Source organism: Argopecten irradians, chromosome 3 (assembly GCF_041381155.1).
Source record: "Argopecten irradians isolate NY chromosome 3, Ai_NY, whole genome shotgun sequence".
NCBI lineage: Eukaryota > Metazoa > Mollusca > Bivalvia > Pectinida > Pectinidae > Argopecten > Argopecten irradians.
Genome location: NC_091136.1, coordinates 35,024,564 through 35,049,692, shown reverse-complemented (window position 1 = coordinate 35,049,692; position 25,129 = coordinate 35,024,564). Strand labels below are relative to the sequence as shown.

Sequence of the window (25,129 nt, the reverse complement as noted above, 5' to 3'; positions counted from 1 at the left end):
CTACTAGGACAGAATATGACCTACATACTGCAGCCACAATGTTGATCTTGAATAATTGATTTGGAGTATTGATCAAAGCTTGTAGCTGTATATCATAGCAAACAATTCACTGTAAGTAGTTTGAATGACATAATGATAAGTTTACAAATAGGATCAATAAAATAGTTCTACCGCAGAGAACGTTAATAAATGTTTAAATGAAATAATCAATGACAGTACGTATAGTTCAAACGTTATATTGACATATTTATCGTTTTTAATTTTTATAACTTGGGAGCAAAGACAAATAAAATACAAAAAACGTACTCGGAACATAAGATAGATTTAACAATGTCAAATAAAGACAAAAATAAGATTTACAGTTACAATGAGTTAAGAACCAATAAAGTCATTGTCAAACAACTATGGTCTTTATCTCACTTACTATACCTAGAGCAGGTTGTTAGCATACACAACAGATACGATACTGCTTGGTTTGAAAACTACATAGAAACGCTGCAAAATTATAGTGATCATCTTTCGTTTTTATGGAGGAAAACATATTTACAAATAAAGTGAAAACAACACCTTTTGAATTTGCTTTTTGTTTATCTTTTTATCTGTTTATTTATTTATTAAGCATGTAGGTGTATCCTACAAATATTTACAGTAATTTTCGACATATGGGTAAGATTGAAAACTTTATTGCAAGTGAGTTAGCTAAAGTTCAAGAATTCATCTTTTAGTAATTCATGTGGCAATGTGTGACGGTTTCAATTCTCTAATTTTCCATTTCTGGATAACATCATTCTTACACCTCAAAACATTGTTTATATATAAGTACCTATTGATCCAATATCCTAGCGTTATTTGGCCCATGAGGTATGGCATTAAATTTGTACCTGCTGTCCCTATTCTATGATCGTAAAAGGCGACTAAATTTAGTAGCTCCCCCCCCCCTCTACTGACCATCTTCCTAAAGTCTCCTTTGACACCGCCTCACTCCCTGTGAGGAAGGCTCTGGATTCTGTTCCCTGACCGAGACACATCATAATCTTTAAAATAGGTTAATTCTGTCTCTGCTTAGCGTTCAGCATAAAGGGAGTAGAACGATTGGTTTGTCCGGTTGTCAAAATAATGAGACTGGAGCTGTCCGGTGACTCTAGCGGTGTGCTTCAGCGAAATGGCATTTTAAAATGGGCCAAATTCGGGACAATTGTCAACTGCTGTCGTAGAAATTATCTCTGACATTAATGTTCTAATGACACTGGAATATGAAAGCATGGAAGATTGTACAGTCTACATCATATTGTCATTGGGGTTAAACTCCTATTGGAGCACAGTATTTCCATACGGACAAGACTATTGTCATTTTGTTTTAGTAGGATTATAGAGATAACAAAATGCACCAATAAATATAATATATCTTCATTGGGAAGTTATCTCCCCTTACCTTCATAAACTCTCTGCCACCATCTTTAGTTTTGTCATCCATTAACATGTTAATACCTTTTTTGTCAGTAAAATACTTTGAAATTTAAATTGAAACAAAATGCCCGAATAGAAACAAAGATCCATTCAATATTCAAAGTACATTCAAGTACGGTTTATTTCCACTTTAAGATGCCCACCGCCGACAGAGCATAAACAATACTCATCATTTGAGCAAAAATGAACAATGAACATGTATGTCTAATTAACACAAAAAACTATAAAAAAATATATGCTATTTTGCTTTTGGTTGATGCGCAATTAGCACTTATCATATTGGTTATAGTTTAATATGTTATGGGAAGAAATTATAATTTTTTTTTCAAAATATCTTTATCTTAGCGTAAAATAACTAGCGCAAACTTTTTAAATGGCGGTAATGATGTAAAGTAACTTTTGTAACCGAAGAAATAATAATTCGTCTACCCCTGTTTTTGATAGAGACAAAACACGATTCGTCAGCGGTGTATCATCATTCATATCTGTCAGTACATTATATAATTCCATCCCACTTATGAAACGGACCTGTATTATTCCTTCGCGAAAAAAATATTAGTTTTGATTTACAGATTGATTTTGTTACTACAGCCAAACTAGTATTTCAACAAAAAGTTTTTAGAAAAAAATTCAAATGTTATGCATTTTATTTATCACTTTCACTGAACAACCATTACACACTGAAGTGGATGTAAAGGTTATCTTAAAGTCATTGTACAGCAAGTGTAACAACGATGCACAATCGACAATTTACAAGTCTCCTTCTTTCCTGTTTACTACTTATATATTAAAGTCATTATAAGGAAATTGAAACTATATACAAGTTAAAAACTTGAAATTTAATTTCCTTATTGGTCATGGAAATTTGTAATGAACAAAGAGAAAGTGGTCATTACCTTACCAACACGTCCATCATTTTTCCAATGCTCATCTGAGCTCTATAATGTTTCAAACAATTTCATCATTTATTTAACAAATTCTGTTCACAAAAACGTGTTTCCACATATGAATCAATGTTAACGAAAGGGCCATCAGATCCTTTCATTCATGACAATATTATAGTCTATCATAGATTGGAATTGAAATGTTTAAGGAAATATATTGATCCATTTTGACGTTGGGAGTTTATGACAATATAGTTCATTTTTGTTGTTGTTGTTATGTGTTTTTAATTGTTGTTATTTTTTGTTGTTTTTTGTTTGTTTGTTTTTTTGGGGGAATTTTTTGTTGTGTACATTTTGCTATCAAAGGTTTCTGAAAATTTTCATCATAGAAACTATTTTAGAAGAAAACACAAATTATTTATGGGTGCCAAAAAACACTTTACGAGAAATTAATTGAAAGAAATGCAAAACTTTGACAAAATGGAAAAACCACGATTCAATTAGACGAATAATGGATTGAAAATTTAAAATAATAATAATAACAATGACTGATATAACAGGGAAACAGTGAATGACATTGTTTTTGTTTTTGTTTGTTTAGCACATTTGAATTCATTGTGCACAGGTGCTCTTTTATAGTGATATCCTATGAAGCATAATGCAACCGTCACTAAAACGCATACCTCATTTGGTCCGATAAAGTTAACAAGGGGCAAACCGTTCGTACCACTCATCGAGTACTGAACGTTTTATACACTGAGGTAAGTCTCGACACTAGACAGAGCCCGAGTATGTCATCTCAATAGACAAATGCTAAACTTAAAGGCATGCTAGCATAGGAAGGCACAAGACGAATATTTCATAGTTACCTACCACACGCTCGCAGTTACAAAGTGATTGCGTGATACATAAGATAATTCCTCACGTAAATGACCCATGTTTTGCATTAATCAGTTCAGGATGTCATAAGTATGGAAATGTTATAACATCTAACAATACGTCAATCCCTGAACCAAACACAGTATACGTTAAGAAGTGTCAAGTGGTTTATCGCTTGAATCTGGAGAAATTTTAATTTCCTTTATAAGTCGATCAACTGGTGACTCAGAAGAATAAGCGCAAGTAGTAATGTGTGTATTAATGTTTAGAAAATCTGTCAATTTCTTATATACATTTACTTTCTGCAGGAGTAGTTTTGTTTTAATAATCTAATTGTCTCGCTTCGTAAAGAGAATGGCGACTTCATGCAATAATTAAGGTATTATGTGTTCCAACGTTTTCATGTGTTCTACTTCGTATAAGACCAGGCCGTCAATGATGACGATTTGTGGTGATCTAATGTGACATTTCTCAGAGGAATATGCATATTATTTTGGAGAGGAATGATTGTTCATGAAACAGCTAGGTAAGTTTATTCCACATGCATATTGAATATGTTTCGAATAATTGTTATATTAATTAATATCGGTTTACTTCCTGGTGATTATTGTTTTAAGTCATTCTTAAAAGTAGGAATATGTACCTTCCCCTTGTTTACAAAAAGGCTTTTAAAATGTACCTGCTGTCTCCATCATATGATAGTAAAAGGCGAGTGTAAATGTCACGCTATTTTCATTTTCAAGAGTACCACTATAAAAGAAGACACAACACGAACATACCGCAATCTCCCAAGACACCCACTTCACATTTCACACACGCAAGACACCACATAAATAGGAAGCCGTCATTAAAATGACCCTGGCTGTTAATAAGACGTGACAATAATAAACCAAACCAAATCAAACCTCGCATTTGGCCTTTCGATTTGAGGGTTCGTCCATGTGATGGAAGGTTGTGGATTTAGCTCCCTGGTTGAGAGAAACTTGTGTTGGTTTGCACTCATATACAGAATGTGGGGACTTAGTTAGCAGTATATAATGCGCTGCATACTATGTTTCAGTTAGGTCATTGTTTTGGTAAGTAAACGAACAAGTGGGCATAGCAAACAGCATCACATATGTGTATATATATATACCATATAGATGAAGACTGTTTGGTTAATGGGTTACGATTAACGTCCTATTCACTGCTAAGGTCATTTGAGGGCCTCAGCTGCATACAGAACAATGTGTTGAGAACTTGTTTGTGTGTTACGATCGTGTTATGTCATGTCTCCATGTAATGGTGGAAACTTGCCTTTTCAATGGAGCATAATGTCAAAGACACTGAACAGCAGTCCCTGTTCTGCCATACATCACACTGAAAACAGTCAATTCAGTCTCCCTACTTTCATAATGCAAAATCAACTTTTATAGAACTTGCTGTGTCTCATCCAGAGGATAGAACCCAAAGCCTTTCTCACATGGAAGGGCCGATCTCAAGGTAGACGTATGGAAGGATAAAGTCTGTTTATGAAGTATAAAATTATCATATCCCAAATTTAGTCGCCTTTTGCTATTATGAAACTGGACAGTTTGTAAAGTTCACAGCAGCTATGTACAGAGAAGACCATTCCGCGGCCACAAATGGAATTAGCTGCTGATACGACATACAAACCAAATCACAGCTTTCTTTAAAATTTAAAATTTAAAATTTCAATAGATTAGGCAAAAATCACTTCATGTTTTCACAAATCAAAATGAAAGCTGTCCATTAAATGATTGTTCATTATGATTTACAGAACAACTGGATCGCAATGTACCTGAATGACAGTGGGACGATTATCTATCATTGACAGTCCCTATCATGGATACAAATGATACACATCGACTTTCAATGTTTCTGTCCAGAAAACTTGATTTTCATCCTGGAATTGGTTCTGAAGAGACAGTGAATGTACGACGTTTTGTGAGATGGTTTAACGAAAACCTTCGACAGTATTCTGGCGTTATGATCATACACACTGGTTCAAAGGCAGAGGGTTTGGATTTTGCAAGTTCGGATGATGACTGCATGTTAGTGATAAACAATGCTATTGTAGTTCAACCCCATGACGTGATATCAGAGACCGACACCAGTAAAACTGTCCTGGTATTGGACAACACTGACTGCAGACCGGGATATACTCTACTCAGGTTTCAGCATGAAGGAGTCCAACCTATCATAGCAGTGGTGCATTCGTTGAACCTTATCAACGGTTCCAAGTATTTGTCTAGCTCTATTTTCCTAAGACATATGTTGACGCATATGAAAGGTGAAGAGAGTTATATCCATGGCCCTTGTAGTGGACTAAGCACTGAAGGTGTAGATATGGATATCGCCCCGAGTTTCCACTGTCTGTCATGGCCGAGTGACCTTAGCGATTTCGGTAATCGTACAAAATACTGCAATTGGCCATCCAGACAACTGGTCAGACATATAATTAAACAAGGTTTTCATGTAGTTGCCATCGGTGACAAACAGTCTAATTTGTTCGCAATGCAGTGGCGGATTTCGTTCGCGTTTGCCGAAAAAACTCTTGTTAAGTCATTTAACCACGTACAGTTGAAAACGTATGCCTTACTGAAAATGTTCTTGAAAGAGTGCATTGAGCGTGATGAATGCGTCAATGATCTTCTTTGTTCCTACTTTATGAAGACAATAGTTTTCCATGCAGTAGAACACTCCGAATCGTCGTTGTGGGTGGATGACAATATTATCCAGTGCTTTTGGTATTGTTTTACCATTCTACTGCAATGTGTTCAAACCGGATTCTTACCAAACTATTTTATTCTTAGTCACAACATGTTTCTTTCGAAGATAGCCGGTGAGAATAGAACAATACTGCTCCGTGTGCTGAACAGGCACCATAGTCTGGGGCATAACTGCCTGTTTCTGTGCCGGAGTCTTCAGTCCTTGCCTCAATTAATACAGAACAGTCAATCATTCTATCCACCACCGGGTGATGAAAGATGCCACGAATTCAATCAGGATATGTGCGTCTGGGTAAATTCGAGATGTGCTGCTGATGCATCCATTAATACTTCCCAAATCTTAAAACTAGCACACACAGCATTTCGTAGATATTCTGGTATCGTGTTGGATGTAGGACTATTATATTATATTCACTGCATGACCGCTATTTCTGGAAAAGCAACTGCAGAGTTGATTCAATACCGAGAAAACAGCAATAAAACTGCTTACAGACAGATTAAGAAACACAAACGATTTCTCCATGTTTCAGCAGAAAAAGATACCAGTCATGGTATACTCTCACTTGCCACGTTCTATTACAATGTCGGTTGTTACAGGAAAGCATTTGAGGAAGCAATACGTGTGATATACGCATGTCAACAGAGAGGGTTATTACAGCCATACGGGCGTTTTGCGGAGTATGTCGATGAGGTATGTGGTAAAGGATACACGCTGCTACAGAAGGCCAAACGCTCCTTCGTCTTTTCCTATGCTATCCATAAAACGAAGTATAGATTGTATCCGCCGGAACTAGACATGGAGGTGCAAGCAAGCGACGAGCCAATCAACCTCCCATCACTTCCGTATGCCACCTTTCTCCTTGTGTTATCGGCCCACAGAGTCGGCAACATCGCTATGTCCCAGACATTACTGGGGACTCTCGTAGCTATGATGGCCCACCCTATCTACGGTGAATGTTACTTCCCAATTTTATATAATCTGGTCGGGATATGTCACCAGCTGTTTGGGAACACACAGCAGGCAGTCAAAGCATTTGAGGACTCCTGTAGACAACTTCCTAGCAACCAAGCTGCTGTCAAAAGAATTATCCATCTCCGTCAAACTCCGAAAGAGAAAAACGAGACTAGAGACAAGAGAGAATTGGATTACTGTAATATACCATTGCAGAAGCAAAATGGTGGAAACCACTTGGGTGATGTCGATGATGATAATTACTATCATAAAACCATGTTCAACATTGATCCCCGTACTGTCATTAATATGCACTCGTGTATAAAGTAGATACAAGAGACCTATATCTGAAGTAGTAATCGATGTGGCGTTTATATAAATATTCCCAACCTCTACACTTCCTGTCATCTATTTAGATTATATTCACCTGATACATTCAACCGTCCTTGATATTTGCCAAACTGTTTTTTGTTTTATCATTTTCAAATCAGCAGATACTTAACAGTATGACAGGTTTTGGAGCTAATTTGATTGCTAGAACGTTTCATTCTTTGAGCCGAAGAGCTTTCTTGTGGTTATATTAAGAGACGAATGAAATCTAGAGAACTCATCACAAACAGATAGGCGAAGCAGTCAATGGTTGTTGTTTAGAAATCACCTTAGTTGTTGATAAAATGTGAACATATATGAAATTTTCTTCAAAATCTAAATCAAAAAAAGAGAAATGCAAGTCAATGGTTTGTACTTAGTTGTTCCCAGTTGTTTGATGACCCGTGTACATACGAGTTATTCCTTCCTCACACATGTCTTTCAAAAATAATCAAATGTGTTTTATAGTTGTGTAACAGTATTTTTCTGGCATTAGAGGCTTAGAGTTTGGATGACGTTCTGTTTGTATAAAAACTACTGAGGTCTCACTGAGATTTCTTCAAACTTTTACTAACCATAAACTATGCGTTACTTGAAGTGTGGACCAACATCATGCACTGCATATGGTCAATCCAGCATTTTATCTGCAATCAGCAAAGTTGCTTAATCCATATTGTCAGCGCTATAGGTAGAACAGCTCAACCTGATGATGGACTCGGCCTGTACATCAAGCAATAGTTGACCACTGATAGGACAATTCGTTACATCTACCTAGTAATCGACCTACTTCATCAAATTGAAGATCATGTCGATATTGTTGAAGGTGTGGCTATGAACAGGGGAAGTGAAGAAAATAATTAAATTACAGATGAAAGACGAGTTTTGAAGGAGTCAAGCGACTTCAAGATTACAAGATCTGGCGTAAGAGAGTTCCAGTCTTGGATAGTGCGGAGAAAGAAGAAGTGTTTGCAAGAATCAGTTCTACAGTAATGTATTTGGTATGCAAGTGTATGGGAGTGTCTGGTAGGGCGTAACTGTGAGGTCAAGTATTGGTCTTTTTAATAGCTACTATGCTGTTAGTGATTTTTAAAAGCATAGTAAGCCGTGCGTTTTTTCTTCTAGCCGATAAGCTAGACCACTCTATGTGTTCAAGCATGTCACTGACGCTTGAGGTGTTATGACATCTGTTAGTGGCATATCGAGCAGCTCTGCGTTGGACCATTTCTAGCTTATTAATGTCTCCCTTCTGGTATGGGCCCAACACTGTACAGGAATATTCAAGTGAGGGACGTACTAAAGATTTGTATGCTTCTTTTTTATCTTTTTTATCTTTTTTAATTAATTTTTTAGATTTCGTCTAATAAAGCCAAGGGTCTTATTGGCTGTGCAGGTGATGTTGTTGATGTGGGAGTCCCATTTTAAGTCGTATTGGTTTGTTACGCCCAGATATTTTGCCTTATCAGTGTGTTCCAAACAGTGACAATGAAGATGATAATTATGTTTGATTGTTTCTGAATCTTTTTTATGTAATGGTTATGTACGAGATAGTGTCATCGGCGAACAAATTAACTGAAGATGAGAGGTAAGGTGGCATATCATTGATGTAATATAAGAACAAGCTTTGGCCGAGAATAGACCCCTGAGGGACCCCCGACTCTACAAGGAGTGGTGGGGAAAGTTCGCCAAAGTTTTTTATCCATCTGTTTACGTTCCCCCTGATGCCATAGTTATAGAGTTTATGAATGAGAAGAATGTTACTGACCTTATCGAAAGCTCTTGAGAAGTCAAGAATGAGCACATCTGTCTGTTTGTTATTTTAAATATTTTTGGAGACATCATCTAAAAATTCTAAAAGTTGAGTTTCACATGACCGAGATTGTCTGAAGCCATGTTGGAGAGGATAGATGATGTTATTTCGGTCGGCATGAGACATGATGTTACTTACTACGATATGCCCTGCAGATACAAGTGAGTGATATTAGCCTATAATATTTATTATTTTGTAGATAGGTGACACATGGGCTACCTTCCAGTCTGATGGTACATCACCTGAAGCTAATGATTGCTTAAATAACAGGGTTAGAATGGGAGCAATTTCTGATGACATTTCTTTTAGGAATAATGGTTTGGTGTTATCTGGACCTGCAGCTTTGGATGGATTCAGATTATTTAGGAGTTTTTGGACTCCCTCTTTAGAGATATTTATACTATACTGTCAAGTGTAGGATGGTCAGTCTGTGACATGTTGTATTGTTGTTGGAAATGTTCCCTGTTTAGGTTGGTAGCTTTAGAGAAAACAGATTTGAACTGGTCCTTTAAGACTACAGCTTTATTGAAGGAGTCAGTAATCAGTTTGCCATCTTTATTGAGTGGTGCTACACCGTTGTGATCTGCCTTCCTATGCTTGATATAGGTCCAAAACTTTTTCATGGGTCGATCACTTTCTTTTGAGGGGTAATGATACCTTCGATATATTTCCAGTATGTTTTTCGAGTGAGTTTTTGTATCTGGTGTTTTTATTTAGACTTTTAAGTTTAGTTTTAAGATCTTCGTGGCCTGATTTTTTCATTTTTTGTACAAACGATCCCGTTTGTGTATTAAATGTTTAATTTCAGGGGTGATCCATGGGTAACTGTCTTTTGTTTTTTGCTGTTTTGTGTGGCACATTACTTTTAATGCTTTCGTGAACAGTACCCTTAAACATTTGCCAAATGTGATGTTTTTGTCACCTTTAATGTTTTCATACATCTGTTTTAGATCGCTCCGTACGTTGTCCCACTTAGCTCGTTTATTAAGTGTTATCTACGGGGTTTCTGTGGGAGTTTGCTTGGTGTGCATAGGTACTCGGCAAATACAAAATTGTGGTCTGAAAGTCATGGAAGAATTTCTTTGCTTTGGATTTGGTTTGTAAAATTTGTAATTAAGAGATCTAATATGTTGTTTTGGCGGGTTGGTTCTTTGACTAATTGAGTGAGATCTGTATCGTCTAGGAGATCAACAAATTTGGAATGAATGGACTGACGGGTTGTATTGGGTTTGGTTTGGTTGGTTCTCCAGTCTATCACAGGAAGATTAAAGTCCCCACCAATAATGAGCGATGCATTCTTAATTTGTGATGCGCGCCGAATCGATTTTTCAAAGGCTTGAGCACCCATTTTGTTAAATGTTTTGGGATTGTAGTATGAGCAGATGTATAATGATTTTTTACCACCTATTCCTATTTTAACCCATACAGTTCACACTTTTGATCTGGCTCAAGAACTTCAACCACTGTGCTTAACTAGTCTTTATTTATTGCAATCAGAACACCACCCCCGTCATATTGTTCTCTGTCATTTCTGTATACATTGAATTGAGGTGGAAAATATTCAGAGTCTTCAATGTTTGGTTTCAACAATGTGTAGATTGTAAAGATCTCAGAGGAGGTCGAAATGAAAGTGAAATGCTGATTAGATTGTTACGTTGTTTCAGAACCACATCAAAATAGAATATCTTAATTATAAATAAATAAATACACGTTATGCAAACGTAAGTCATTTCCTGAAATATAAATAAAGATAATAATTAGATTTTATTAGATTGGAGGAAAAATCGAAATGCATTTCACTGATGGACGAAAAAAGTTCTGAAGAAAAAGAATGTGTCAGAATTGGTAGAACATAGTCTTTCGCCCATTAGCACAGATTGAGTGAAATTCCATATCACCTTCATTTTGACAACACCAAGGTATCAGACAAGGCGTTGTACTTTTAAAAAATTCTTTTTGTAAATTGCTATTTTGTATATGAACCCCGCTCCTGTATTTTTTGAGACATTGTATTTAATTAATAAGCAAAAAAAGTTTAAGTGGTACATAAAAATACAACTTCGCTAGCCAAATGATTCAGTCCACTGTATCCTTGGCTAGCGAAGTTAATAAAAATATTGATATTTCTATTTCGATGTCAAGCGTGGTTAAAATCCATCAACAGATGAGATGAGGAAAATTTCGAGAAAAGGGATAATAAAAAAAGAGTGTAATGGAAAAAATAGTAGTGCAGAAAGACTTGATACGGAACTGTATTCCTATACCAGTTCCGGTTTATTCCGTTTTCCGTTGGTTGGTTTGTACAGTATCGTAATCAAATCACTTCCGGTGAATGAAAGACAGATGTCCGTTGATTGACTAGGCCTAGATCAACACTGCTTATAATTAGGCCTAGTAGCCGCCTCTATGTGGTGTATATTGGGTATATAAGGTAGGATAAGAAAGCAATGTATTACATATAAAATATATTGATATGTATAAATGATGTAAAGAAATCCACACTACAAACATGTTCATTCATTGACAGCTGATATCAGAACAGCAGCACATTCATCTGACACCAACTCGAAGTTTTGAACTCGTTATCTAAAATACCATAACGAATTACTTCTCTGGATCCTCAGAGAAACACATTAGAATGATATGCCTAGATAGTAATACAGTATATATATATTCTTAATGATTCTTAATGATGTTTTCCAGCACAGGCTCCTTATAGATCCTCTTTGCTGGACTCGTAATATTTTTAGTTACATATTATGATTATAGTCACTTCCTAGCTGATATTCTCTTTATAGTTATTGTATTTGATTTCCTGTTCGTTCCAGTGATTGTCCAATCTGTTTTGAAGGTGTCCAATGTCTTAGATGTAACGACATGGTCTGGTAGGTTGTTCCATATTGAAGCAATCCTAACGGAGAATGAGTTCTTCCTGATCAATGTTTTAGTATGCTGGGGGAATATTTTCAGCGAGTTTGTCCTAGTGCTAGACCTCTCTGATGTGTCGGACCACATCCTTATGAACTGGGTTGCTCCTTTGTCGTATTTCCCTGTAACTGCCTTGTAGGTTTCTATCATGTCACCTCGTACACGTCTGTAACTCAGGGTTGGGAGTTTTAACTTCTTAAGCCTCTCAGGATAAGATAGGTTATCCATTCCCGGTAGTTGTTTAGTCGCCTTTCTTTGTACTCCTTCCAACTGTTCAATGTGTTTCATTTTATATGGTCTCCAGACAACACTTGCATATTCCAGATGGGTTCTTACCAAAGATTTGTAAAGTGGAATAAATAGTTTAGAATCTAGGAACTTAAATGTTCTTCTGATCATACCGAAAATTGAAGTTGCTTTTTGTACTTTTTCGCTAATGTGTTTGTCAAATGTAAGCTCTTTATCAAATATGACTCCAAGGTCCTTTTCTTCTTCCACTTCTTCTAATGTTGTATTTAAAAGCACATATCCAGTGTTCCCTCCAGTGTGTTTCCCGACGTGTAGTGACTTGCACTTGTCCTCGTTGAATTTGAGTAGCCAAGTCTCACTCCAATATATACACTAGCTGATATATGTTTCTGGTCCTCTGCAGTTCCACTACTCCAACAATGTTAGAGGTATAGGACGGCGTCTGCTTCTTGTTGTTAAAAAAAATAAAATAGCCCTCTGGAACCTAACCAGTAGTCGTGACGGAACAGCAGTCGTGATTGTGTGCCTATTCTACGGTGCGTACAGATTTCCGAATATCTGGAACTGCTGACAAATACTTCATGATAGTGTTGTTTTCTTTATGTGGAAATAATGTGTTTTGTGAGATGCAAACAATAATTTTTTTTCCTATTTCCTAAATCATGACTACTGTTCTTTCACAATGACTAGTAGGGTCCCAGTACCCCTACTGACAGGGATAGGTCATTGTATTTTAATAAATTTTCCACAAACAGAAGTAGACGCCTCTGAGAGTACAGATGAGACACTGGCATTAACCCGTTTTTGGTTTTGAAAAAAACTATAATAGCCCTCCCCTAGCTACTATGTTCATATAGCAGTGTAGGCTTTGATATTTTTTCAAAAATTAGAAGCAGGCGCCTGTGGGTGAGACCAGCCTGTTATATAATTAGCTCTCCTTATAATTACCAAATTCAACTATCAAATTATACGAATGTCACCATTGTAAGGACAGTATCCAAATTATCAAATAAATCTGAAATTTCAACTGCTGGAAACATTAATTTGTAACATTATTTATGTATCTTTTCTTCATTTTCTGCAATCTCGAAATTTTGCTTTACAAAAAGATATTCTGCAGTTTTTCTTTTTTAGACTGACTGAAAAAAATATGTCCAGAATTTCTACTTCTGCACCAGTTACTATATGACACAGTATTCTGACTGACATTCAATGGCTGTGGTCGATGTCTTCGTTGGTAACTTTACTGTGATTGACACAGATCTGTATGAGCTATGGCTGAGTGGCTATTCAGGTAACTATAATTGCACTCTCCATATAAATGCATAATGTTAATCAATCAGCATGATGCTCTATCTCCACTCTACAGTATATCAGTCTTGAATTTTTTAACTTTGATGACTTGATTTTTTTTCATTCACCATATTGGCCAGTGATTTTGTCTTCACATATAAAAGTAGTATTTGCTCTTGCAGGTAGGTATAGATTGTGATATCATTATATATGTATACAAAAGTAATAACTTTGGAAGCAAAATGGATGTTGTTTTATTTGAAGAATATGCCTCTAAACACCTAAAAATGTGATGAATTGTAACAATCAATTCTTTAATGCAAGGGCAAATAACTCTGTAATATGCAAAGAGTAAATAGAATACATAGATACATGGTCAGGACTTGTCTTATAATATTTATATATATTACCGTATATGTGTATTTTGGCGAGTGTTAAGAAAGACAAAAGTGGCAAGCCAAGTTTTTCTTTCTGAGCCAAGAATGAGCCAAAGAAACTCTTTATATTTTAAAACTAACCATGTATACTTTGTATTCTAGCTGGAATATTTATTAATTTAAAAAATGAATATATTTAAGCTGAAAGATGCCAACATTGTTGCAAAGGTGTTAATCTTTCAAATACCGTATGTCTCAGAAGTATGTCAGTTGAATTGGTTCACATGCTGAAATTCTTAAATATGTTTTTTCCGGTCAGTGCTCATTACAGCGAAATATATGTTAGGTGTATACCAACTATATCTAAGCTGGTTGCAGGATAAATGTATATACATTTCACATGCATGAAAATGGAGAACTTCTGATATACATCTCAGTATTTTACCAGTCATTCATAAATCTTATATTAGTGCTTTTCATGCTGTGAATTTTTGCAAAAACTGCACTTAAATGTTGCTTTGCAGAACTTGTGCAGTTATGAATTAATCTTTTGTTTCTTTACTCATAATTGATTTCTATCTACTATGACATTTCTGTTTTATAGCACAAGATGCATCTTCAGTACTACAGAAGCGAGGTGTACTTCACAATATGGGGGTGAGTTTCCAGGACTTGGTATCTGATACACAGGATAATTACCGTCTCTTTATCAACCTGGAAAAGCTTCTGAAGGATCCCACAAAACTAGCAGAGCAGCACCTCTACCAGCTGGATCCCCAGACACAGAAACTTCTCATAGAAAGGTATCAGTTGCAGTCTGTTTTTGTTTTAGCGCAAGATTATGACTGAAACCAAAATGTTCTGCCAAATATTCATGCCATCTTGATAGGTAATATCCTATTCATACATTTATATATAATATGTGGGTCAGTGGGTACTGACGACTCAAAATATTTAAAATGTATTAAGTAATATCTAAGTTCAAAAAAATGCTGGTTCTCCAGCCAGGAGTATGACTATGTACATGTGTTTATTAGTAATTGGAATTTTTGTATTTGTTTAATTTCAGATATTACCAGTTTGATGCCCTTGTAGTTAGGGAAGTTCTAGGTAAGAAGCTGTCCTCCAGAAACAGAAAAGATTTAGATGATGTTTGTGAGAAAACCAGAGTGCCTCTCAGATCATGTCGACGTCAGGTAAGTCATGGATGGCTGACATATTGCCAACATATACTGCTCCTTATAGTAGTTGTATGGAATATCCAATCCACATACCAGGTATTGTTATAATGTCAACTTATATTCATTTGTAATTTGCTAAATTTTGCCAATGTATCCTTTTTAGGGGTCATGCTGGACCCGATGGTCCTGGGTCAGGATGACCTATAGTCATCATGTTTCGTCCGTCGTCTGTACGAGCACGTGCGACGTCCGCACGTCCCCGACGTGCGACCGTGCCGTTGAGTTAACTTTTCACATTTTGAACTTATTCTCATAAGGTTTTTACCAGCTGCGATTAAGGATGAATCTTGACGTGAAATGATCCTGACATTGGTACCCGATACATAGTGTTGTTTTTTTTAGGGTGGTCTGATCCGTAATCCGATGTATGGTCCGCCCATCATCGCCGACCATCTTGTAAAACACATTTTGTAACTTCTTTCTCAAGTTCTACCGGTGTGCGATTTGGCTGAAACTTGCATGAAATGATCCTGACATGGTCCCGACAAAGTGTTGTTTTTTTTTCGGGTCGATCCGAAATCCAAGATGGCCTGCCACAGCCGCCCATCTTGAAAACACATTTTGAACTTCTCTCAAGTTCTACCGGTGCGATTTGGCTGAAACTTGCGTGAAATGATCCTGACATGGTCCCGTACAAAGTGTTGTTATTTTTCGGGTCGATCCGAAATCCAAGATGGCCGCCACAGCCGCCATCTTGAAAACACATTTTGAACTTCTTCTCGAGTTCTACCGGGTGCGATTTGGCTGAAACTTGAGTGAAATTGATCCTGACATGGTCCCGACAAAGTGTTGTTATTTTTCGGGTTGATCCAATTTAAATCCAAGATGGCCGCCACAGCCGCCATCTTGAAAACACATTTTTGAACTTCTTCTCAAGTTCTACCAGTGCGATTTGGCTGAAACTTGCATGAAATGATCCTGACATGGTCCCAACAAAAGTGTTGTTATTTTTTCGGTCGATCCGAAATCCAAGATGGCCGCCACAGCCGCCATCTTGAAAACACATTTTGAACTTCTTCTCAAGTTTCTACCGGTGCGATTTGGCTGAAACTTGCATGAAATGATCCTGACATGGTCCCGACAAAGTGTTGTTATTTTTCGGGTCGATCCGAAATCCAAGATGGCCGCCACAGCCGCCATCTTGAAAACACATTTTGAACTTCTTCTCAAGTTCTACCGGTGCGATTTGGCTGAAACTTGCATGAAATGATCCTGACATGGTCCCGACAAAGTGTTGTTATTTTTCGGGTTTGATCCAAAATCCAAGATGGCCGCCACAGCCGCCATCTTGAAAACACTAAATTTTGCCAATGTATCCTTTTTTTCTTTTTTTTATTAGTTGACAAAATTCACAGTCCAACTTGTATTAAAGATCACAAATCAGTTTGTTTATTTTACATATTACATTTTGTATTTCTTTACATTTTCATTTCATGTACCTGGGTAAGATCTCCCCAATTAGCTCTGAATGCACCAATATTTTGTATTTCACATAAAGCTATGAAAAACTAATACTGTACCTGTATTACAGATATTATGCTAATTGTTATGTTTTAAATACAACAGTTTGATAATCTGAAGAGAGTGTTCAAAACCGTAGAAGACCTGGCAGGTTCACTGGTAGAAAACATACAAACACACTATCTAGTCTCAGAAGTACTCGCAAAGTAAGTTATCTTAATCTAGTCCCAGAAGTACTCAAAAAGTAAGTAATCTTAATCTAGTCTCAGAAGTACTCACAAAGTAAGTAATCTTAATCTAGTCTCAGAAGTACTCGCAAAGTAAGTAATCTTAATCAAGTCCCAGAAGTACTCGCAAAGTAAGTTATCTTAATCAAGTCCCAGAAGTACTCGCAAAGTAAGTAATCTTAATCAAGTCCCAGAAGTACTCGCAAAGTAAGTAATCTTAATCTAGTCACAGAAGTACCCGCAAAGTAAGTAATCTTAATCTAGTCACAGAAGTACCCACAAAGTAAGTAATCTTAATCAAGTCCCAGATGTACTCGCAAAGTAAGTAATCTTAATCTAGTCACAGAAGTACCCGCAAAGTAAGTAATCTTAATCTAGTCACAGAAGTACCCACAAAGTAAGTAATCTTAATCAAGTCCCAAAAGTACTCGCAAAGTTAGTAATTTTAACCTAGTCTCAGAAGTACTCGCTAAGTAAGTAATCTTAACCTAGTCTCAGAAATACTCGCAAAGTACGTAATCTTAATCTAGTCTCAGAAGTACTCGCAAAGTAAGTAATCTTAATCTAGTCTCAGAAGTACTCGGAAATAAGAAATCTTAATTTAGTCTCAGAAGTGCTCGAAAATAAGAAATCTTAATTTAGTCTCAGAAGTACTCGCAAAGTAAGTAATCTTAATATAGTCTCAGAAGTACTTGCAAAGTAAGTAATCTTAACTCAGAAGTACTCACAAAGTAAGTAATCTCAATCTTGTCTCAGAAGTACTCGCAAAGTAAGTAATTATATGTATATCTATTGCATTGCAATCTTATTAAAATTAGGCTCTGATACATTGTAGTCTTTCTGCTTGTTAAAAATGGCAGTGAATCTATAAAAATGTCACATCTATCAGGATAAAATAACTGTGGTACAGATGTTCAACCATGAATTATGTTTGGGGAAATCAAATGTAAAGTCACATGGCATTCTTTTGTTTTTATGTATTGTTTAGTTATCTCATGTTCTGTCCTTCATAGATAGTAATACAAATTGTAACATACTGTGATTGAAAAATACATGAATCCTTTACAGGGAATACGCTGCCATTGTGTTCATTGCCAACAACCGATTTGAAACAGGAAAGAAGAAGCTCAGTCACCTAACTTTCTATGACTTTGTCCATTGTGCCACATGTATGATAGCTAACTGGTCATATACTGCTAAAGGTGTGTTACTCTTATATCTATAGTGATTCAAAAGCTGATAATAAAATGTTGTATTACAGTAGCTGTAAATTGGTCTCCGACTGTCTCCGATGTTATCAGAATTGTTTTTAACTTCCCAGACAATTCATAAATGACTTGTCAATGACAATAGATTTTAGGATATGAAAAAATATTCTTTTAATGAAAGCACCAAACAACTTTTGCTGGTGTATTCTTCTGTTGAAGAAATTTAGGGCTCCATGCTATACTCTATGGTATAGTTAAAAATGTTTAAAAGATCATGAAATGTATGGGTAATGTAAAACAAAGCTATAAACAACTATTTTGATGGTTGTCCAAAGATTTGTAAAAAAGATTTTGTGTATGCATAGACTATAGAACACACACAATATATAGATTCATGAGCACTCACAGTGACACTGTTAAGTTAGACTGTTTCTATAGACAAAATATTATAATATCCTTAAACGGCTATAGATTGTTATCTTCCTGTATAGATTCTATGTGATTATCTCCCTTTATAGATTCTATCTGATTATGTCCCTGTATAGATTCTATGTGATTATCTCCCTTTATAGATTCTATCTGATTATGTCCCTGTGTAGATTCTATGTGATTATTTCCCTTTATAGATTCTATCTGATTATATCTGTCTGTATAGATTCTATGTGATTATCTCCCTTTATAGATTCTATTTGATTATCTCCCTTTATATATTCTATCTGATTTATGTCCCTGTATAGATTCTATGTGATTACTCCACTGTTATTCCAGATTCTATGTGATTACCTCCCTTTATAGATTCAATAAGACATGAGGATATGGATGTTGACCTTGACCGCAGGTTTCTTCAGGATCTCCGTGAGTTTAAGCTCCTGCTGGACAAGGAAAGCTTAGACGAACATAAAAGGTGATTAAATGTGTCACTGTATATTATTGTTCTTCCTCCATTGTTTTTTAAATGAATACTTAACAGACATTTTACAAAAAGTACCTATAATGGTAGTTATAAGGGTACTAAACTTCAATGGGTAGAGTTTCATACAAACTTATATAATATCTGCATCAAAACACACTTACAACAACTACTTTAGTCTGATATACTCTACTAAATGTTTGGGTTTGTAATCAACAAGTTTTTAAATTATTAAAAACTGAAATTATATTGCCAAGGTTGGAAAAAAAAAGTCATAACTACATATAATTATAGTAACAAATACCTGTTAGTTGTAATATCCTATTTGGTTTGAGGGGTTGTCTCTATAGCTCCCACCAGTTATATAGTTTGGAATGTGGCACTCTATTACATGTATTTACTTCATTTGTGGTATGTTATGACTGGAATGTAATTATTTTCTTGGTTAAGAAGAATCAGTATGACAAATGTTTCTTTCATTTTCAGTTTGGTTTTGAGTGCTACAAAAGGCACACTTCCAAAGAAAATTCATCAGGATTTAGATGATAATTTTAAAGTGAGTAAACTATTAGATTAATCTGCTTAATGATACATAGGTGATTGTGACTTCTTACAAATATTAAATTTTGTTAAAATACTTAATATTAATGATATGTTGTTTAAATGGGGAACTAACATAAACTTAAATCAATGTAGACCATTAATTACATATATATAGGGTTCTAAAGAGACATATTGTCAGGTAGCGGGATTGGACTGGGTTGATCATCGGTGACCAGGAAGCTCAGCGGTACAGCATTTGGCTAGTGTTCGAAGGTCCCAGGTTTGAATCCAAGGCTGGCCGCAACATTTTCACCTCTCCTGTTACAGTTATATCTACTGTTGAGTTACTTGTATACATACCAGTAGGTAGGACATTCTAGACTGTGTGTTGTGTACCAAAGGTCATGTAATGATCTAAGTCAAGTAAAACCTACATTGAACTTACTTCCAGTTAGGGGACTGTTATCACCAAATTGTTTAGTTAATGTGTTGATCATGCCTTGCCATAGGGAATGTAGTGTTCCTTTTTCTGTCAACTGCATGAGCATTTTGTTTTCTTACAGAACATGTCAAAGGCAATAGTGAATATTGCATATGGATTAAATCACAGCAAAGAAGCTCGAGACATATTCATTGACCTTCTGGAAAAGGTAAAATTGCTATGTGCATGCTATTATGGTAGATGCAGTACAGTGCACCAATATCAAAATACAATGAGTTCTATTTGGGAACATTAAATCAAAGACATATTGAAATTTACTTGGTATATTAAAGAATATTGAAAGATATTTTCAGCTAGATTTGATGCTAATTAGTTGAGTAGCCATACTTTTTGATGCTGTGAAACAGCATTCTTAGATACGCTCAGAGAGCCTGTGCACATCAAAACAATGAAACCACTCCGCGACGAAAATTTAAAGTTGTTTTGTTCATTTCACTTAATATTTGATGGTACGAAATAATAAAACCCCAATATTCAAAACCACAGACATTGAATTTGTACATACATATACACCATGGATGGAGTGATTTAAGTGTTCAGTTGGGACTCTAAGATATTTGTATTACTCCGAGAACACTGGTCTCCAGAAAATCACGAGTAACGCCTTCTTCGCTGTCTTCCTCCGCGACAGACTTTCGGTGGATTTCGGATTGTGTATGTTTATTTAAATTTTACATAATTCATGCTACTGATCGATTATTTTAATCAAATGTTAGGAATGTAACTGCAAAAGAAACTTCTTATAATGCTTATAAAGTTTTTTGTGTTGGTTCCATTGACGCACTATATCTGATGATATTATTGGGCAGTAAAAGTTAAAAGTTTTGAGGACGAGTTTCCTGTCTTGTTCTGTCACTGGGAGTTGTGTCTTTTGTTTATCGACAACTGCGTTATAGTGAAAGGGACAAAGTACAAAATTTATCAACATAAACTTACAAAAAATCATGATAATATAGATCTAATATAGATCTATATATGAACTGATATTGCCTTGTAATGTACGGTAGCCTTATGAAGACTTGCTAAAGTCTGGTGCATTGCATGAAGTTTTTTTTATGTTAGCGTTCTTATGAATTCGAAAGAAATTTGAGTGTTATAAGTAACCAATAATGTACCCTTTATTTTACAAAAGTACATGACCATGATTTATTATTAGTCAAAAGTCGGCAAAGCAAAACTCACGATAAAATGTTCTGCACGATAATAGGTCGCCAACCAGTTAACTGTTAGGCTTACGAAAGACTTGCTATATTCTGATAAATTACATGAAGTTTTCTTGATGTAAAAGAAATCCGAGTGATATACGTAATGAAATAATGTACCTTTTATTTGGTAAAAGTATCTGGCCATGATTTATTAGTCAAAAGTCGTCAAAGCAACTCATGTTAGTCTTCTAAAAAGGAAACCAAAACATATCCAGAAATGGTAATATTTCTATTGTTATATTTTACCAAAAATATTCTTAAAAGTTAAGTGGATATTAAGATACGGATATGTTAACTTATTACTTTCTTTATCTTTGAAGAGACATTGATGAAATTGATAATTTAGTAATTCATAAAGAATGACAAAAAATGATACTCAGATTCTGAACGGTTTCATTGGTGTTGAAATCTTTATTTCAGAAATAATTTGAATTTAAAAATTTATATCAGTTATTTCAGGAAAATGAGTTATTCAACTTTTTGTTCTTGAAAACTTTAAATATCATAAAACAAATACGGTATACTGATACGATATTTTGTTAAACTCCGAAATGCAACACTGCAGACTGAAAAACTAATTTCTTTATTCCTTTGTATGAGTCCTTCATTCAAAGCATCTATGAGTGACCTTGGCACTTTGATTAGCTGGTTGTTGTCGTCCAGTGAATGTCCGAGTATCAGTAAAGTCATTAAAATTTGACATGACAAATGAAGAATATGCATACTTGATACTAAATATTTGTGTGTGTATTTATAGTTAATTCCTATACCTTCATTAGCAAACTGAAAAAGATGACTGACTGATTAAGATTTTATCTACATTTTTTCCTGGTTTTTTTCTCTCCAGATAATAGAGCCATGTATGCAAGGACGTTGGCTGAAGGATGAAGTGAATACTGTATTAACGGCCTATAGAGATGCTTATCCTCAACTAGATGTTTTCCGTCATAGGTATTAAGCTTTTTCACTCTTATGTTTAGGTCTACTTTGTGAAATACAAAAACAGAATTTTGAATGTTGATTTTAATTGTTATTTTTAAACAATAGTTTGAAAATTATAAAGACAATTGAAACATATTATTATATTTCATTGAAAATGACAGATGTAATGAATTATGAATTCTTTGTATAAAGTATCATTTAAAACATTTGTCTTTTGAAGGTCAGTTACAGAATGTAATATAATAATGTGTATAATAACAGATTTATACTAATATGTAATGGGATATGTACTAATATTCTGGGATACTTGTGTGCGAAAGAGATATCAAGTGTAGGTGTGACCTTCAAATGATAATTTGTAACAGCGAAATTTTAATGTGGTAAACTTATGCAGTGTTGTAGACTAGCTGTATAGTTGAGGCCTGAAAATGATAATTTGTACAGAGAAATTTAATGTTTTAAACTGTAATATATTGATATTTGTTCCAGGAACTTAGCCAGGCACAAAGCTGTATGGGATCGATACATGAATACTCTGACATCCTGTATAGTACAGATGTACCATAGCTGAGAGGAGGACAAAGAGGAGATGGTCTTAAACTGATTAAACATTCCATAGGTTCTCGTATAAGCAAGCTTGCACATACTGCTGTGTTGATGGACAAAATGGCAAATTAGAATTTGTGATTGGAACATGCACCAACATACTCTTGAGTGTGTTTTGAATGTCAGCTTCAAACATATGGTGATCTCAGCTTTATGTTATTTCCTTTCAAGTTGAATTATGCACTGCAGAAAAGAACTTTTATCTTATTCATCACTGTAATATCATAATTAAGTGCCCCAGTCTTAGTATTGGAAGAATACAAATTTGTTTTCATTGATAAATGAATGAATTATCGGTAACTGCATTATCGCTAATTGAGAATTTCATGAAGAACAACGTTAACAGTGCTGTTTAGTCTAGTCATTATTCATTCTTATTACAACTTAACAGGTTTGTCATTTAATAGAAATTTTGTTCCGAGTGATATTGAACTTTACAAAATATCATACATTTTTGTATGTGAACAGTAGTAACTTATTGATATATTTGTGTACTTAATGTGCAAATATTTCCTGTTGGGAATGTGATACATTGTATTTTTGTTTCTTTATGTAATGAGGTTATATCTTTTATAAATTGACGGAAACTATCAAAGATGGTAGAATTGAGCTGTAGGTTGAAAACCTTTCTATACCCCCACCATGAAATAAGGGCTGTTGTAAGTATTACCCATTTCTGTCCTGTCCTATCCCTCTATGATATAAAGAGGGAAGGGCATTAATATCTTACTGATATAAAAGTGTTATTTTGTTTAAAGTTTTCTAGTAGTCATTCTGTGTACATACTACTACAACATATTTGACTCCCATTCAATCTAAGAAAACAATAATTATTGAACTTATGAGATATCTCATCAATTTACAAAAATAAAGATCATCAAAGGGAATGTATTCTTATTGTTGTATTACATGTATGAGAGAATATTATTGTTATATTCACTGGGGTCTAGATAACCAATAATATGTGAAAAAATAAGCTGAGAGTAAGTACAATTAAGAAATATGCCATAACAGTAACAGCTGGGCCACAAATACCTTTCATGTAATTCAATTTTGTTAGCTCAACTCTTGAAGAAAAGAGGGCTTATGGAATACCACTTTACAGTGGCATCAGTGTTGGAAATCTCCAGGTTACAGTTTTGGTGTTTAAATACTGTTACCTGTCACAATTGACATTGATTTAAATAGTAATATTGAAATATAAGTGTTTTAATGGGTGTGAACAATCATTGTAAGGGAGAAAACACAGTATTTTGAAAATTTCAACAGGCCCCATGGATGCAAGTTGTGAAATGTTGTTATTTCTAACAACTGACATGAATTTCTGCATGCATATTGGGTTATAGGTCTTGTTTTTAATAAGGACAATACTTTAAGCATGAAAAATAAAAATTTTGAAAACTTCAAGATGCCGAAAGGGCCAATTTGTACTTAATGCTTCCTCTACAACAAACATTGTTGAAGGCTGGGATTTAGGATTACATATATACAATGTATGGTAAATTGTACTTGCATACATGATTAGATCTTAGGCTGCCTGAGGACAGCCTTGCTGTTCTCAAACAGACAGATTGTTATAGACAGAGGGTTTTATTAGTTTAACGTCCTATTAACAGCCAGGGTCATGTAAGGACATTCCAGGTTTGTTGGTGGAGGAAAACTGGAGTACCCAGAGAAAAACCACCGACCAGCAGTCAGTACCTGGCAACTGCCTCTCATGGGATTGGAACATGAGATGGATTGAGGGCTTTTGGTAATATATCCGGACATCTTATAACCACTTGACCACTGCGGCCCCTTTATAGACAGAGATCATGATCTCAGATGTATGTATACATGTAACAGTTATGAACACATGCAAGTACCTCATTTGTAGTTATAGATCCAAAATAAATTCAACTGTCAGAACTATAAATATATGGTAGCTTGGATGGTAGATCTATATCTACAGAAACGTAATATACATAGAGATTGGAAAATCCTTCTTTATCTTTGTTGGCAAGCAGAGGAACTCCGCCGGTTCAAAGACATTTTCCCTTGGCTAGCTACATTTAAGTGTATTCTTTATCAATACCAAGTTTAAACATTATATCATGGTTTGGTATGACCAATTATCTGAATTAATATAATTTGTGAAAGCATGAAAGTGACTTATTTTACCTGGTTTTTCGAAAATTTAACATTCAAAACCAGAAGTACATTTTGTTTTATTAATATGTAAGTCAAATTTTTTTCTTTTCCAAAATGGTATTCAAACCATCTGATACATGTAATTACTGAACTTTTGTGACATATCAAAGACATTCCCCTCTATTTGACTATTTAAGAGTATATCTAAAAACCCCTA

The 25,129-nt window shown here is 35.2% G+C and overlaps 2 protein-coding genes across 8 annotated transcripts; one reads left to right on the top strand and one right to left on the bottom strand.

The window, feature by feature from the left end:
- The first annotated feature begins 3,246 nt into the window (after positions 1-3,246).
- On the top strand, positions 3,247-23,704 carry LOC138318363 (acidic fibroblast growth factor intracellular-binding protein-like). 7 transcript variants are annotated; one of them, XM_069260664.1, is made up of 11 exons: positions 3,247-3,481; positions 13,402-13,561; positions 14,542-14,740; positions 15,007-15,133; positions 16,745-16,845; positions 17,935-18,068; positions 18,870-18,978; positions 19,471-19,540; positions 20,091-20,177; positions 22,082-22,185; positions 22,666-23,704. In XM_069260664.1, exons 2-11 carry the CDS (start codon positions 13,480-13,482, stop codon positions 22,745-22,747), a joined length of 1,095 nt encoding a protein of 364 aa, XP_069116765.1. In that variant the 5' UTR covers positions 3,247-3,481; positions 13,402-13,479; the 3' UTR covers positions 22,748-23,704. The 7 variants fall into 7 exon arrangements, with proteins under 7 accessions (XP_069116765.1, XP_069116761.1, XP_069116763.1 ...); XM_069260660.1 differs by lacking the exon at positions 3,247-3,481 and adding an exon at positions 3,488-3,756; XM_069260662.1 differs by lacking the exon at positions 3,247-3,481 and adding an exon at positions 3,488-3,756 and having other exon boundaries at positions 13,388-13,561.
- On the bottom strand, positions 11,860-12,306 carry LOC138319647 (uncharacterized). Its single transcript, XM_069262796.1, has one exon. The coding sequence runs from the start codon at positions 12,304-12,306 to the stop codon at positions 11,860-11,862; it is 447 nt and encodes a 148-aa protein (XP_069118897.1).
- Positions 23,705-25,129: the final 1,425 nt, after the last annotated feature.

Bases quoted from the DNA above. Each gene is read 5' to 3' on its own strand.
- LOC138318363 (XM_069260658.1), top strand. From the start codon at position 5,076: ATGGATACAAATGATACACATCGACTTTCAATGTTTCTGTCCAGAAAA.
- LOC138319647 (XM_069262796.1), bottom strand. From the start codon at position 12,306: ATGAAACACATTGAACAGTTGGAAGGAGTACAAAGAAAGGCGACTAAA.